The following is a 17,978-nucleotide window of genomic DNA, read 5'->3' on the forward strand; positions in this document are numbered from 1 at the left end:
GGCCAGAGTTTGCCTATGCCTGTTTTAGATATAAAAAATGACAACTCTATCTCTGACATCAATGCCCTACACTAGGTTTTCAAATCATATCTTAACAGTGGCACTGGCCAATTAACCAAAAGTATCAATTCTTTTAAATGTCACTACTTTGGGACACCATCAACTTTGTGTTAAGTTTTGAATCCTTAATTTAAAAATAATTTGCTATAGCTAAAATCTCTAACATCTACTTTAAAGGAAAGTAACAAACTTCTTACTCTATCCCAAACATGAAAATCCAGTGAACAGAGTGACTACTCTGACTGAGAAGCAAACTTTAGAAATTCAAACTGTGCAAGAAACTTAAGTCATACCGACCCACTATTTTACCATAAATTAGTTTTTAAAATAAAAATAGTACCTCTAAAGTTGATAGAATAACTTCTATTCCAGTTGAACCTTTTGCAGTCATTTCCTTCCTGATTTTTTCTGAAAGTTAAATACATGTGAGCACTTGATAAACCAGGAAATTAATTTCAAATGTGGGCAACCAGATAGTAGCTGCTGAAAAGCATAAAGTTCAATAGTAAAAAAATGTTTTTAATCCCCAATGGTGATTACTTTAATTAATAAATAACAATCTACATTGCAAAAATACCAGATACTTGAAATTATTCCTTTTAACAATGTAATAATTCCTACCTATCTGCATCAACAGAAATTAAAGTAAAAAAAGACTAATATTAGGAATGAGTTAAAGGTAAAGGTACCCCTGCCCGTACGGGCCAGTCGTGTCCGACTCTAGGGTTGTGCGCCCATCTCACTTAAGAGGCTGGGGGCCAGCGCTGTCCGCAGACACTTCCGGGTCACGTGGCCAGCGTGACAAAGCTGCATCTGGCGAGCCAGCACAGCACACGGAAACACCGTTTACCTTCCCGCTAGTAAGCGGTCCCTATTTATCTACTTGCACCCGGAGGTGCTTTCGAACTGCTAGGTTGGCAGGCGCTGGGACCGAGCAACAGGAGCGCACCGCCCGCCGCGGGGATTCGAACCACCGACCTGACGATTGGCAAGTCCTAGGCGCTGAGGTTTTACCCACAGCGCCACCCGCGTCCCCTTATTAGGAATGAACCTCATTATAAAAAGGGAACTTTTTAAATACTGAGAACTCAGCTAGACTGGTAAAGAAAAGGCAAGCGTTATATATGTGATATAACATTGTGCCACCAGATGGTGATGTGGAGTCCCATTTTTCTCTACTTGTTTTCCCAGTTTAAATTTACGTTTTAAACTGAAACGCTTCTTTGATGTGTCTACATCCAGCCTGAGCTAAGTGACTACATCTTCTAAGCAAGAAAAAAAGTGTTTTGTTCTATGTGTGCAAGCATACTGACTACAATTTACAATCAGAACATAACAATGTACCATGACATATGGGATGACATACATATATTATATACAGAATATTTTCAAGAGTAAAGTGCATATAAATTTAAAAGCTGATTTCAATGTACAAATATTTACCTTGACTCTGAGCCAGGTGGAGAATTTTTGATGTAACATATCTGGTAGTGTCAGCTTCCACCAAACATTCTGTGTTGATCTTTTCCAGTTGCGACAGCAAACTCAGAATCCGAGAATTGTTTGTTAGACTGGAGCAAATAAAATTATTATTATTATCATCATCATCATCATTATTATTATTATTTGATACTGTCACTTTTAATATGACAGGCATTTTTCAGAGTGGCATTTTAGGAACGCTTAACATTAGGGTGATGATCCAAAAATTAATAATTAGTTAATTACTCTCAGGTAAGAATGTAGCCTTGGTCTTCGTTTAAGGTTGACACTGTGGAAAAACAGGGTCCTTGTGCCTTTAAGGGCTGTATGAGAAGCAGAAATTGAACAAGTTTTTTTTTTTTTTAATGATATTTTATTAAATTTTAACAATAGAAAAGTTGTAAAACAAACAGTAGAGAAAGCACAAGAAAAAATACAAAAACACAAAAATACAAAAATTAGAAACAATTAACATAAGAACAAAAGAAAACAGAAAAACAAAAATCCCTCTTTTTTATCTTCTCCTCTTTGGTTAACTTATTTTCCTGACTTCCTCGCGCCTCCCTTTTTTGTATTCCACTTAAAAATTTATTCAGCAAATTCATTAATTTCGAACCTTCTTCTAACATCAGTCCAATTCTTACATAATCTTTACTTTATTACTAGAACCCCTTCATTTCATTTCAATGTCATCAACATTCAAAAATTTTACAATGTTTCTGTAAGTAGATTTTAAATTTCCTCCAATCTTCTTCCACCGACTCTTCTCCCTGGTCTCGGATTCTGCTAGTCATTTCCGCCATTTCCATATAGTCCATTACTTGCATCTGCCATTCTTCCAAGGTGGGTAGATCTTGTGTCTTCCAATGCTTTGCAATAAGTATTCTTGCTGCTGCTGTGGCATACATAAAGAAAGTTCTATCCTTCTTTGGCACCAATTGGCTGACTATGCCCAGGAGAAAGGCCTCTGGTTTCTCAGAAATTGAACAAGTTAAGCCCGTTCACAATCGGGGCCAAAGCCGACTTCTACTGATAACCATGATGTTGTTGGGACAGGAGAGTAGCAATTACTGTTCTCTCTAATTTTCTGTTATGCCATGCCACCCTATCACAGCCATTTGGTGTTATGCTACACCCACCTGGCAGCCAATTTTTGACTGGCACCCACAACACCCTCTCAAAATTTGTGATGCATCCATTGGTCCAAAAAAGTTGGGTGACCCATGCTTTAAAGGTTCCAGCAACTGAAAAGAAACCACAAGTCCCAGTTATCCATTGTGACATCACACTCTTAGCCAGGGCTACCATCCTAGAATCCTTTACACCCAGAATTTCTGATGGGAAAACAGGAGAGAAAAATCCTCCCTTTTGCCTTTTGACATTGCTGCTGCTTTCGAAAAGCAGGGGAGGGAGTGGTGGTGATGGCATGAAACTTCATCTTCTAAGAATTCCTGAAAGCTCTGTAGAGGAAGGGTAGACATTTGAACACTTGTTTCCAGTTTGGATTCAGGTCCTATTAACACCTTGGTTTCTATTCCAAGCCAGCCTCAGATAGACTTTCACACCATCTCTAGTTGAGACAACAAGAATTTCCCATCTTGGCAGAATTTCAGATCTGATTAGTATCAAAAGGTCCATTAATTAATCCATTATGTAGCCTTAACATAGCCCAAGAGAAGAAATATAAACTGCAAAAAAGTGGAAGTTTATTCAAATAAATTTTAGCTTTATCAGGCAGCCTAGTGATTTACATTGGCTTCCACACTGAGCTGCGGGAATGTGATTAAGCAATGTTTTTCATTCTATAATACATTTAATTAAGGATATTTATAACGTAAAATGTTTTCATTTTAAAGGAAAGTAATTCTACTCTCTGTCATGGATCCAGAGGCAGCTGTCTTTTGAAACTCTCAAACTAAAATAGGCCAACTGGATTTCACATCAGGGGCAGACTCAAGTATCTGATGCTAACAATATCACTTAACATCTTGCTTTACCCGATCTGAAATCCAGGAGGTGAGAATACCTCTGTGTTCACCTCTTCCTCTCACCCCAGTTCAGGACAAAATTCATTTTGCCTTGTCAGGCTAGGCGTATGTCTCTGTGTTTTTACCAGTAGCCTTTAAGGCAGGGGTGGCTCACATGCTGCCCCCTCCAGTTGTTGCTGACTCCCAACTCTCACCAGCCCTAGCCAATATTCACTCCTTGGGAATGAGTGAATATAGAGGACCACAGGCTTCCCATCCTTGCTTTAGAGCAAGAAGATACACAAAATCATCCATGGAGACAGGGCTGCACTGGACTAGTTACAAATAGCACTTTAGGTTGGTTGGTTTGAAAGAAGTGTTGATTTTGCATAGACTGAGATAATCATTGCAATGTTCACAGATCAGTTTCAGCCCAGAATGGTATTTTTAAGCAATTGAGTTAGTATGAGGTTGTCATGAATTCTAGACCTATTATCTGAAAACAGATTATTTTATTTACTGGAATGCTCAAATGGCAATACTCCTGGTCCACTGAGTCATCATCAGGGCTCAGAACAGCCATGGATCTCTTACACACTTTTACACACACACCTCAACTTACTTCTAAGCATCTACAGTGTAACACAATCTTTAAGCCATTAATGACGTACAAAATGTGACTCCACTGGTAAAAGTACACACATTATTTTTGGAGTGATATCGTTATGTAACTTTCCTTTGCCATTGCCTTTCTAGAATGACAAAATGCTCCTGTGGCATTTAACTGGCACCATAAGCCATTCTGCTTGTCAGCTTACCATGCAGCTAGCTTACACAGCAAGTGACAATTTGTTATACACGTTACAATGAAATATGGTTAGCTGCAATAAAACCAGAAGTATATGGCACTAGTTTAATAAATACTGCCACTGCTGGTTTACCAAAGATATGATAAATTACTATTCTTCGCTCAGCAGCTTGAAAACAGTTCAACTGCAGTTAGAAAATGATTCTGTATTTACCACCAAGTTGCTCTAAGACAGACATTGTCAATGTGGTGCCTTCCAGATGATGTTGGACTCCAACTCTCGCCAAACCCAGCAAGAGTTGCCAATGGCCAGGGATAGAGGGAGTCAGAGCCCACCAACATCTGGAGGGTACTGTGCTAGCTATCCCTGCTGACATATGGCTGTATTTCAATCAAATACTTGTAAGATGCCCCAGGAACTTGGTGGAGGTTGGGGTATAAACAAGCTTCATCTAAAATTCACAAAACTATTCTAGTAAGAGGCAGCCACAAACAGAGGTACCTGCGGTTACAAATGGGATCTGTTTTGGAGGCCCAGCTGTATCCCGAAAATTTCGTAACCGAAGGACTGCTTCTGCGCACACACAAGTGGCAAACCCACTTCCGGGTTTCCTGCATAACCTGGAGGTTACGCAACATGAGGTACCACTGCTCCTGCATAGATACTGCAGTAAAACATGCAGCAACACAGAAACTGATACACTGGCACACATTCAAATAACCAAGGGTCAGTGTAGCAGGTAAAAGCTATCTCAAGGTTCCAAGCTCTATTAAAGGTAAAGGTACCCCTGCCCGTACGGGCCAGTCTTGACAGACTCTGGGGTTGTGCGCCCATCTCACTTAAGAGGCCAGGGGCCAGCGCTGTCCGGAGACACTTCCGGGTCACGTGGCCAGCGTGACATCGCTGCTCTGGCCAGAGCCAGAGCCAGAGCCGCACACGGAAACGCCGTTTACCTTCCCGCTGGTAAGCGGTCCCTATTTATCTACTCGCACCCGGAGGTGCTTTCGAACTGCTAGGTTGGCAGGCGCTGGGACCGAGCAGCGGGAGCGCACCCCGCCGCAGGGATTCGAACCGCCGACCTTTCGATCGGCAAGTCCTAGGCGCTGAGGCTTTAACCCACAGCGCCACCTGCGTCCCTCCAAGCTCTATTACATCACGTCAAAATTGGCAACTTCGCACAACTGGCATAATCCTGATTACAAAATTGTATGTGCCACTTGCACAATTAAAGCCGCCCACCAATCTGGAAGGATGACATCCATATAAAAGTAGATGTGTTTTGGAGAAAAAAAACAAAAACAAAAAACCCCTCCAAACTATATATAAATACTTCTTCTTATTATTATTATTGTTGTTGTTGTTGTTATTAATCTGAGAGTGGAGTTGAGGTGTTTTAAACAGGCAACCTATTCTGAAAACGGGGTGCAGCTTTGTACATTTAAAGACAAAATATTTTAAAAGTTTAGAGGAAGTAACATTCTCTCTTATTACATCTTTCAGAAAGATTAATCTCTTCTGTGTGATGTATGGAAGTTTGTTTTAGGACCAACAGCTAATAGTATAAGAAATAGGAATTTTCTAGAGAATTACTTTTAGGATACTTAGAGCACCAGCAAAACTTAAGTAACTGGAAACAGATACCCTGTTAGGACTAGTCTTAAAATAAATTGTTATGGAGATCCCAACTACTCTCAAGGCTGATATGAAAATAAACTGAGCAGCTGGAAGCAAAAATAGATGTTAAGTAAATAGTAAGTATAAATAAACGTTAAATAAATAGTAAGAATGTTTCCCTTGGTATTATCATCATTCCACAGGCTTTTCCACTCACCGGGGATTAGTTCCTACAGGCCAAGGATGAGAGGAGTTGTCAGATCCTACCCACTTCCCAAGTGGTCTAAACATCCTGACTCTGATATGGATCCGAGCGCTGCGCCTCATGTTTGCATTATTTCCTCTAATAATGCCTTTGACCAAGCTACAAACTAAGTGCAACCTACAGCTTAACCATTTCTTACATAGTGACCTTATTCTAGAGTCCAACCCAGACACAATTGCATCGTAGGAAGTTACCATGGAAACCATGTTGTGTCATAAGGCTACAATTCCTCTAAGTTTACACACGCTCAGAGAGTTTTATTGGATTCAATCACATGATTCTGGAATAAGCATAAGAAATGTTTACATTTATTTGCACACAAGTTTCCTTAAAAAATATATGGGGTGAAGAATGGCCCCAAAAGGAACCAATTCCAAAATAACTGGCACTTCAATGAATGACGTATTATATAACTTATATGTAGAGCAGTTCAGATTATTTTAAGCACATGTATCCAATGCTCCATGTGCTTGGTCCCACTGGCATAATGTAAGCCCCACTTACATTCTTACATAAGAAAAGAAAAACTTGTTGGATCAGGCCAACATTTGGTCCAGCACCCTATTCTCATAGTGGCCAATCAGACACAAGTAGGACCTGAGAACCAGAGGACTCTCCTTTCTAGCAGCTGGCTAGTAGCTTTCATTTCCTCTCCTCCCACTGCACATCTGAACCATCTGGAGCTGATTTTGAGGGTGTGCAGGGAGCTTGAGCAGACAGAAGAGCAAGTTCCATTGCACACCCAGAAGTCTATGCCAACAGAGGTGCATCAATTTCCATTGCGTTTATTATATACAAGTGAAATCATGACTAACTGCAACTTCTAAGCATATGTTCACTACTAACACAAACCACTGATAAGCTCAACAGTGATAAGCCCACATGCAAGATCACAGTAAGTGTCAGTTTACAGGATGCCATCACTAATTTCTAACCAGAAGTGAAGTATGTAAAGCAGTAGAGAAAGGAAGGACATGAAAAGAGCAACCATCTGCTCGTGCAACCCTTGGATCCAATCCAATCTCCCAGTTCACATAACATGGTGAACGCTAGTTACAGGTTTATCGCAAACGCTGACGTAGTTTCCACTGTGATCCCTTTGAATCTGTAGCCACTGATGGATTGCATCGTAATCTCTTAGTACCTACTCCAAACCAGGGATCATGGTTTGTTTTGCTCAAACAAAAAACAATGGGTTATCGTAAAATTACATGGATAGCATATAAGTACTTGTATAGTTCATTAAAATATCAAAGTGACAATTATATGTACAATTTTATTGTACACAATAAAAACTAAATAAAATTTATAATTACAGGCCGCCAACTATTACGGAAAATCTTTTTCTTAATCATCTGATGGCTTTGTGTTCATTTATAAGCTATCTTCAAGGAATACAAACCCAGCTGTTGAAAAAAAATATCCTGCAAGTAAGATTAAACAACATCTGCATCTCCCCCCAATCCCCTTACCTTTTTTCTGATGCCATTTTTATTTTATTCATCATGTAAAGTTCTTCATATCAATCTGGAAAGCTTAGTTCTTCCACAGCAACATCTCTAATGATCGGCAAAAATGAAAAAAAAAAGAAGAGTGTGTAAGTACACTCAAATTCTAGTGTGAGAAACAGGATAATGTTTGAGAAAACACAGCAGAAATAACACCATCTGCAGAAACCAAGATAGCCAGCAAATACAGCCTTATAAGGGCCTGAGAACAAAAATGTCAGGGGAAAAATGTAGCTGTAGCCATTGGTTAAGCAAAAAGCAAAGGTGTCTGCTAAAGAGGGTGTAGCAGTGACAAAGATGGCAGAGACTTTGGAAAAAGACATGGATAAGCAATCAGTGGAAAATATTGCTGGGGAGAGTAATAGGAGACTATTGTACCTCTTGGCAATAGGGAGGTTTTGCCATGCTGACGTTTTTCACTCATTTCTGGCCCAAAATGGTAAATTAAAAAAACTGCAGCTCCGTACAAAATCCTAAAGAAAATTAGTACTTTCCATTTGGGAAATGCCACATGTAATATTTTCTGACCAGCCTTCATAGAAGCCACTTGATATTAACATTACCCAATCAAAACAAGGTATCAGCAATTATATATAAGAAGCTATTAGTACCAAAAGCTTTTTCAAATTCTAGTCGTTGTTTTCAGCTAAACAAATCCATTTTTTATTACTGAATGCATACCTGCTTTAAAAGGAAAATGTTTAGCAGAATACTGAATTTTCCATCTTTGTGAGCAGCTTTTTGTTTGTTTTTTTGTTAATAGATGCTAGTATGGTCTCAACTATATTACTAAGTAATATAATAATTTACTTTGCTGGAATAATATGCTTTGCTTCATAATCACCTCTGTAATTTCTATTCACCAAAGATTTACTTATAATGGGGTCTCTAAACTGTCATTATTCTTTAAATGATTTCATAACAGACACCAAGTTGTCATTTGCTTGCATTTACCATTACTGGAAAATCAAGATTTTCATAACAAATTGGAACTAAGAAGGTGCCATCCATGTGTTCCAGCTAACCTTTTTAATGGATAAGCCCCCCTTTTTACTGGAGAAACATTATTTCAACAGTTGTGTATCAGGGAGTTGTTATCAGTTACTCATCTCATTTAGTCCTCAGTTCTACTCCAAAAAGTTCTTAGCTTACTTAAATCAGCAAAACTGGAGTTTATAAACTAAAGACAAAATCCACAAAAATATTATGTCGTACTGACATAACACAATTCTTCCTCAAGGCAACCAAGGCCTGGTGAGTTTCAGAAATGCATGGGAACCAAATATTGTGCAATTTGCATGCTCTGTATCTACTGGCTAAAAAGCCCGTTCTTTTGCAGGAGGAACTCTCCCAGGTCCTGCAGAGAATGTCATAGAATCATAGAATTGGAAGAGACCACAAGGGCCATTGAGTCCAACCCCCTGCCAAGCAGGAAGCACCATCAGAGCACTCCTGACATATGGTTGTCAAGCCTCTGCTTAAAGACCTCCAAAGAAGGAGACTCCACCACACTCCTTGGCAGCAAATTCCACTGTCAAACAGCTCTTACTGTCAGGAAGTTCTTCCTAATGTTTAGGTGGAATCTTCTTTCTTGTAGTTTGGAACCATTGCTCCGTGTCCGCTTCTCTGGAGCAGCAGAAAACAACCTTTCTCCCTCCTCTATGTGACATCCTTTTATATATTTGAACATGGCTATCATATCACCCCTTAACCTCCTCTTCTCCAGGCTAAACATGCCCAGCTCCCTTAGCCGTTCCTCATAAGGCATCGTTTCCAGGCCTTTGACCATTTTGGTTGCCCTCCTCTGGACACGTTCCAGTTTGTCAGTGTCCTTCTTGAACTGTGGTGCCCAGAACTGGACACAGTACTCCAGGTGAGGTCTGACCAGAGCAGAATGTCCCTTATTTACTCTGATTCTTGATCCTCACAGTCAGATAAATCACTCTGAAAGCAACTCAGTGCCCTCTGAGGATCATATCCTGGCCAAAAACAAACAGTCTGTGTGTTCCTATGCCCTGTGTTCCACTGTGTTCCACTGCCCCATACGAAAGATTCATGACAGGGAAGTCAGTTGATATCAGACATTGCCTGACTCAGATGTATGGTTTCTTGAAAAATAAATGAGCTGTGAACTCAAATGTTTCCTCTTTCCTCACACTTGGCTTCAGAGGAAACTTCCTGGTTTATGAAACCACATGTTTGCCATGACCAACCAAAAACAGAAAATGTGGTTTAATCAACCAGGAAGCTCCTTTGCAGTCAGATGTGCAGGGGGAGGAAGAAGTGCTTAAGCTCTAAAGGTTGTATTGTGATGTGTTTTTCTTTTTGTGTGTGTGTGTTTTGTTGTGTCATTTTGAGATAAATGTGGGAAATCAATAAAAAAAAATTGGAAAAAAACAAAGGTTGCTCGCTAAGAAATGCTAGATCCCTACATGGCACTGTTTGGTAACATCTTTGGCTAGCCACCCTTTCCAGCTATATTTTGATTTTGGCTGTTGTATTATAAAACCAATTCATGCTCCATATAAACTACTGCTTTGCTTTTCATAGTATCAAATACCTTAAAGTGCATTTCACTTTTCTTTTCTTAAAGATTTTCTTGATTTACAAGTGTGTGCATTGTCTCTCTCACGCATTCCCCCCCCCCCCCCAATGTAACATTTTTACAAATCAGTTTCATTTGTTGAAACATTAGGAAGAAAAGGGGGAAAGAGGTGGAGGGGGGAAGATGGGTGGTAGGGGTCAGGTGGCGATGTTTCTATTTTACTTAATATATGTAGGGTTTGGTGTCAATGTTGCTTGTGCAGGTTCTCTGCTGTTCACTTGTGTTCCTTTGGTGGTGAGAGAGGTGGGGTTGGCCTAGGGTGTGGTTGTTCATTTGTGGTTGGCTGTGGTGGACTTTGTTTTCATGAGCGTTTCACTTTTCTAAATCATAAACCTTTCCCCAAATAGACCAACTGTTTTGTGAATGTATAGTATTGACACTTCCACATAGGACGAATAAAATTTAAAACCGAAGGTGAAAACTGGAGATACAACACTCACCTGAATTTACTACAAAGTAAAACTTTAAAATACAAAAACACCCACTCAACAGATATAATCAAAATTCTGCAGTATAGCTAATATACGGAAAAATACTACAAAACAATTAAGCAGTTCCCACATTCAATCCCCAGCATCTCCGAGTAGGGCTGGGAAATTACCTTGTCTGAAATCCTGGACAGTCACTATCAGTCAGTGTAGACAATACTTAGCTATATGAACCAATAGTTTGATTAGATATAAACCAACTTCCTATGCCCCCATAGTTTTGCCTTAGAAAACTCAACAAACTGCTGTACCTGGAAGTGGATGTGCACAGTGCAGCTAAATGGGACACAGCTGTGGGCAGTCTGAGAAAGTACCATCCACCTTGGGCCTGCCCAGAAAAAGCAAGTCTTAAGTGAGGCACTGGGGTGAGACTTTTGTGGGTGAGCTGAGAGTTTGTTTGGACTCTGGGTGAGAACCTGGAGGCTGTGAGGGTGTGTCAGAAGGAAAATGAATTGCTATTGATTTAGATAGATAAATAGAATTAATGTTTTTGGCCTACAACTCCCATGATCCCTAGCTAGCGGGACCAGTGGTCAGGGATGATGGGAACTGTAGGCTCTAAACATCTGGAGGGCTGAGGTTGAGAAAGCCTGAATTAAAGTCTATGCAACTGTGTGCTTCTGCAATATTTTAAGTTTCTGTTGTTGTGTCAATTTCTTCTACAATTTTTAATATATTAAGCAGTATAGAAATTAAATAATCAATCAAAGGGCCCACAATCATAGGGCCTTACCTGCCTGATTTGAGGAGTGCCATCAAGTATTTGGGCCTTAAGTCATTTAGGGCTTTCGTTGTTAAAGTTAACACTATGAATTGGGCCTAGCAGCAATAGATAGCCAGTGTCTTTCATGAAGATTGATGTTATACTGTTATATGGTGTCTTGTGACACTGCTTACAGTTCCTTCCTTCTTTCTCAATTTTGCATAGTCCAGAATGTCTGTTTTCTGCCTAAACAGGTCCTACAACATTTGTTATATACAAATATCAACACTCACCAATTCTCAGAGACCTTTTGTATGTTGTATCTGTAGCATGGGAGTCATTTTTCTATGACATTATATTCCAAGCTGCTGCTGTTCAACAGCAAACAGAGAATCAAGCATTAATTCTCACTGGGTAACCACTGCATGAGAAGCACCCATGAAATTAAAGGGCTTTAACCATACAGTAAGGATCAAACATTTCAGCAGAATGAGATGGAGCCACAAAAAATCATTTCTACATAGCTGCTGTAAGAAATCATCGCTCATATGATAATATAAAGGGATAAATCAGCTAAATCTCTGGCCAAATATAACATGAATTATCTTCTTACAGCCACTCAGTGCATCAGTCTCACAGCAACATGGAGAAATAAAAAAGCAGCTTTTGACTTCTAGTGTGCTCACAGATGCAAAATGACAGCTTGCTTCTTTCTGCAAACCAAGTGAGGCAAGGATATCTATGAAAACAGTAGATACCTTCCTGGAGACCTTTACATAGATCAAGAACCGTTATCTCAGACAGACACATCCATATACTAGGGTGGAGTGAGCAAGCTGTCTTAGTGATAACCAAATGAAGCACAGTAAGACTCTGACTTGTGTTTTCCCTGTAACTTTTTGAAAGATCTGCAGCTGACATGTAAAAAACACTATAAGGGAAATTCAGAATAATGAAGAAAAACAAGGTGGCGTAATATCTCAGAGAACACAGTCCCACTATCTCTCTAGTTGATTTTGACAGAATAATTTTTAAAATGCTGAACAAATACATTTTGGCTACGGCGAGTTGATGGAAACTAAAATAATCAGAATTCCATAATCAGTTCATTTCAATGCTTGTAAAATTAAACCCGTAACTACAGATAAACAAAACTGCCTATTGCAAACTGCAGACTTGACGCTTTCCCTCTGTTGGGACAAGGGGATGGGCTTAGCCAAGAGCTTAAGAGCTTTGTTAGCAATGCAAACCGTCTTGGGTGGTTGCCAACAAGTGATGCTAAAGGGCATCGGCCTAGTTTGTTGGTGTCCTTTTGCAGTGCTTCCAAATCCCAAACGCTCGCAGTAAGAAATAATGAAGGAGATAAGAGGAAGCTTCATTTTTTTTCCTTCCTGCTCCTCAAAATTACTTTGTGGTAAAAAACGTGGAACGCCATTTTCCCATGTTTCCCCCATTCAAAACACAGTGGGCCCAAGAAACTACATTTTTTGGTGTACCTTGGACCTAGTTTTGTCTCCTACACAAGCAATGAGCTGCACAGGAAGCCCATGTGATTTGACAGATAGACTGCACTGCTTTGACTTTACTATGAGCTGTATCTAACAATGTTCTTCCATTCATAGAAGGCTCTTGGGTCCAGCAGAGGCCTCCATGAACACCAAACTCTGTTCCAGATAGTTGTTGACGGGCCCTTTGGGAAAAGTATAGATGGTGCTACATCAGACTGTAGTAGAAAGGGGAAATTATTAGAAATCTCGTTCCTCTCCCTTCAGTTCAGGGAAATCTCCAATGGATATAAGTGGCTTCTGTGAACAGCAACTTTATGAGTTTAACCATTTTAATAGTATCTGACCTAATTTTAGTTGCACTTGCAATGTAATTTCAAGACTGGCAAAATAAAATACAAGCAAGCAGTGAGTTATTGTTTATAAATACTTTAGAGAACATTAATCAATTCCACTTTAAACATTTTACATTGCAGTTTTGCTACATAAATTCATTTCGAATGTGTGTGCTAAAATCCAAACTTGTTATGAGAAAGTTTTGAAGGTCACACAAATATGGCTTATAGTTGCTCAAAGACAGCATCAGTCTTCCAAATCAATCTTCCAAAGTCACTCAGGTTTGTAACTGCTCAAAATGCAGACCTTCAGCCACACTGAATCTCTGTGCAAACCATGGGCTTCCTGGATCTTTGAGTCACTCCACCCCATATCATTTGATTAGTCATTTTACCAAGAATCTCAAATCTTGAACTCAACACCATTACGGGTAAAATGATTACGACAACCAATCTTATTATTCTGCTTTAAATTATTTTGTCTCCAGAATACCTCAGAAGTGCCTTCTCCCATACAAGCACTAAGATCAAGCATCCCCAAACTCGGCCCTCCAGATGTTTTGGGACTACAACTCCCACCATCCCTGACCACTGGTCCTGTTATCTAGGGATGATGGGAGTTGTAGTCCCAAAATATCTGGAGGGCTGAGTTTGGGGGTGCCTAAGTTCTCCAGCTGAAGCCCAGAAGGGCAAGCACTGATTCAAAGTGAAGCTTTTCCAACAGTGACACCTCATTTGTATAAATTCTCAACTGCGAAACCTACTGGGCTAGATCACGAAGACCTTATGAACCATCCTGTTTCAGGACCTTTGGAAAATAGCATGATGAGACCTGGCTTTTGCTCTCGCTGTATATCAGGGGCTTGATTGATTCATAGTGAAGGCACAATCTGCAATCAGAGGTTTCTCCTATGGTTCACTAGAGCCACTTTTGTTTCCTCCCTTGCCTAGGAACACAGAGATACAGTGGTGCCTCGCAAGACGAAATTAATCCGTTCCGTGAGGCTCTTCGTATAGCGGTTTTCTCGTCTTGCGAAGCAAGCCCATTGACAGCTTAGCGGATTAGCGCTATTAGCGGTTTAGCGGCTTTTAGCAGATCAGCTGATAAGTGGCTTAGCGGCTTAGGAAAAGGGGGGGGAAACCCGCAGGAATGTCTTGCGAAGCAAGCCCATAGGGAAATTCGTTTTGCGAAGCACCTCCAAAACGGAAAACCCTTTTGTCTAGTGGGTTTTCCGTCTTGCGAGGCGTTCGTCTTGCGGGGCACCACTGTAATGGCCAGCTACACTAGGGGACTCCTGCCAACCTAGCAGTTTGAAAGCACGTCAAAGTGCAAGTAGATAAATAGGTACCGCTCGGGCGGGAAGGTAAATGGCGTTTCCGTGCGCTCCTCTGGTTTGCCAGAAGCGGCTTAGTCATGCTGGGCACATGACCCGGAAGCTGTACGCCGGCTCCCTTGGCCAATAAAGCGAGATGAGCACTGCAACCCCAGAGTCGGTCACGACTGGACCTAATGGTCAGGGGTCCCTTTACCTATTTACACTAGGGGAATGAAAAGCTTGTACACACTTCCCACATCCTCGGCCCAAGCTTCTCATTCTCCAGAATACACACAACCTGCATCAGGTGGAGCGGGAGAAGTGGCTGGGGAGAATGGGAGAACCACACAGGCCTGGTTAACAGGGGTATACAAGAAGTAAGGGCAAGAAGAGGGTTCCATTTTGTTCTATGGGAATTCCCACTACACAGGTGCCCACAATCAATCAAATGTTTATTCGGCTTTACGCCCATCATGAAACACAACACAACAAAACAAATCAAATAAAACAGCGGACTCGTACAAGCCACAAGATGGTGACAGCAGCCACGAAATTAAAAGACGCCTGCTTCTTGGGAGAAGGGCAATGACAGGCCTAGACAGCATCTTGAGAAGTAGAGACATCACCTTGCCAACAAAGGTCCGTATAGTTAAAGCTATGGTTTTCCCAGTAGTGATGTATGGAAGTGAGAGCTGGACCATCAAGCAGGCTGATCGCCGAAGAATTGATGCTTTTGAATTATGGTGCTGGAGGAGACTCTTGAGAGTCCCATGGACTGCAAGAAGATCAAACCTCTCCATTCTGAAGGAAATCAGCCCTGAGTGCTCACTGGAAGGACAGATTGTGAAGCTGAGGCTCCAGTACTTTGGCCACCTCATGAGAAGAGAAGACTCCCTGGAGAAGACCCTGATGTTGGGAAAGATGGAGGGCACAAGGAGAAGGGGGCGACAGAGGACGAGATGGTTGGATAGTGTTTTCGAGGTTACCAGCATGAGTCTGACCAAGCTGCGGGGGGCAGTGGAAGACAGGAGTGTCTGGCGTGCTCTGGTCCATGGGGTCACGAAGAGTCGGACATGACTAAACGACTAAACAACAACAAGTATAACACAGTTCACAACTCACAAGGACAAATATTAGCCAATTCATAAGAAAAGTTTAAGATTAAGATTAAGATTAAAAAAAATTTGCACTACACACTGCAAGTGGCTCGACCCACCTGTGCCTTACTGATCTGATCCCTTTTTTAAATGCCAGTGCATTATGATCTTCTTATTGCCAGCACAAACCACCCCCAGAGCTTCTCGTGGAATGGAAAAGCATAGGGGCCGAGCATCATAATAATTTATTATTTATACCCCGCCCATCTGGCTGAGTTTCCCCAGCCACAGTGTTAAAAACAATACAGCATTAAATATTTAAAATATTTAAAAAAAAAAAACCATTAAAAACAACAGCTGATGAGGCCGCTAACAATAAATCAAAGTTTGTTTACTAAACAGGAGTGCCGCATTGAAACGGGGGGCGATTTCAAAGCTACCGGGGGGGGGGAGGCAGCAGCTTTGGGAAAAGGAGGAAGGACCAACTTGGATGACCGCGAAGCCTTTCGTCAAAAGGAGGTTTTAAGGAGAAGCAGCTGCGGGGACCAACAAGGCAGCCGCCCCGCATCTCCTCAGAGGGGTGGCCGCGACCTCCGCCCGCCAGGCAGGCTCTCGCTCTTTCCCTCACCTCCTGTTCGCCAAGGGCGGCGCTCCTCTTCGGCGCCCGGGCTCTTCTCCGGCGGGCCACGGAGCGCGGCAGGTGAGCCGCGGCGGGCCGGCTCCGGACAGCGCAGCCGCAGAACGCCGCTCGCAGGAGGAGGAGGAGGGGGTGAGGGGGGGGACCTCGGGCCCCGCCCACAGCTCAGGCGCCGGCGAAGGAACCTGGAGACGTCACCGCGCTCTCCGTCCCCACCTCGCCCGCGCGCGCGTGCACGACCGCCGCCGCCGCCGCGCGCTCTCTGCGCCCTTGAGTTCTCTGGCGCGCTCGCGACCGCGTCGCCCTCAGGGCGGGCAGCTGTGGCCGCCACTCCCCGGGAGCCAAAAGCTGAGGGGGCACCCAGGTTGCCCTTCAGTTATAAATAAGAATAACCATAATAATATTTATTATTGCTTATTCCCCAGCCACTCTGGGCAGCTTCCATCAAAATATTAAAATAATTAAAATTAAAATCTGTTAAACGTTAAAAGCTTCCCTAAACAGGGCTGCCTTCAGATGTCTGGTACTGTAGTTGTTTTTCTCTTTGACATCTGGTGGGAGGGCGTTATTTGTGAAGAAATAATGTAAATAGAAAATAATGGCCGGGGAGGCCCAGCCAGATGGGCGGGGTATAAATAATAATAATAATAATAATAATAATAATAATAATTAGGACTTGGATTCACATGTGGTGAGGGTGTAAATACCTACAGTGTTTTGGGCAAATATAGACAAGGAAGCATGGGAATGATTGTAGAATATAGACAGGGTGGATAAAAATCAATGATTAAAAAAATGATTTTTTTGAATTAAATTGGATTTTTAAAATAAAATGCTTTTGGAGGAAAAATCTTTCTAAAGATAGTTTTCTATTTAAGTTACATTATAGCCCAAAGGCTACTCATCAGGAAAAAAGGATTTGTTTTAAGTTTGTCATGTATGCTAATCGCTTAACCACATCAGTTAACAAACATGGATGCATATGCTAGAATGTTAATGTTTTAGTTAAATAAATTGTTATTAAGGAAATGGTTATTTTTCTCCTTCCAATAAAGTACAGCAGAAAAGTTGTCCAAATATAAAGTTAACTTATAAACCTCACAGTAATTTCATAATTATCTATGTATTTCTAATATAACCAAATCAGTAATTTTTGATATAAGTGTAGAAACTACTCTGAAAATTTATTATTCATCTGGTTAATATTAAGATTATACCAGCAAGAATGAGTTTTTCTGTAAAAAAATGATTTAAATCAAGTATTACTGACTAGTGATTTAAATCAATTTGATTTAAACAAAACCCACCCTGAATATGGATATAAAATTTACAGCATGCTGTAGTCTAAGAGAAAATTATATGAAAATGATATATCAGTGGTCTCTAACACCGAGTAAATTGGCAAAAATGTATAAATCTAAATCAAATAAGTGTGGGAAACGTAAAGAAAAAGTTCTTTTTATCATATGTGGTGGTCTTGTAGTAAGGTTAAAGCTTACTTGGAAAAGATATATCATGAATTGAAAAGGATGTTTAAAATAATGTTTGTGAAAAAACCCAGAAGCTTTTCTTTTGGGAATTATAAGG

The 17,978-nt window shown here is 41.0% G+C and overlaps 1 protein-coding gene across 5 annotated transcripts in view; it reads right to left on the reverse strand.

Annotated features, from left to right (window-relative positions):
* Positions 1-17,978, reverse strand: part of AGTPBP1 (ATP/GTP binding carboxypeptidase 1) — a 64,581-nt gene that overhangs the window by 36,731 nt on the left and 9,872 nt on the right. For 2 of the 5 annotated variants that reach the window (XM_079996010.1, XM_079996012.1), the window contains exons 2-4: positions 7,670-7,756; positions 1,504-1,631; positions 401-468 (exon numbers count right to left, since the gene is read on the reverse strand). In XM_079996010.1, the coding sequence (XP_079852136.1) occupies positions 401-468; positions 1,504-1,631; positions 7,670-7,704 (231 nt within the window). In that variant the 5' untranslated portion in view covers positions 7,705-7,756. Of the gene's footprint in view, positions 1-400; positions 469-1,503; positions 1,632-6,149; positions 6,346-7,669; positions 7,757-16,382; positions 16,401-17,978 lie in introns of those variants that run through there. The other 3 variants (XM_079996009.1, XM_079996008.1, XM_079996011.1) reach the window with 2 other exon arrangements.

Source organism: Podarcis cretensis (assembly GCF_951804945.1).
Source record: "Podarcis cretensis genome assembly, chromosome: 11".
NCBI lineage: Eukaryota > Metazoa > Chordata > Lepidosauria > Squamata > Lacertidae > Podarcis > Podarcis cretensis.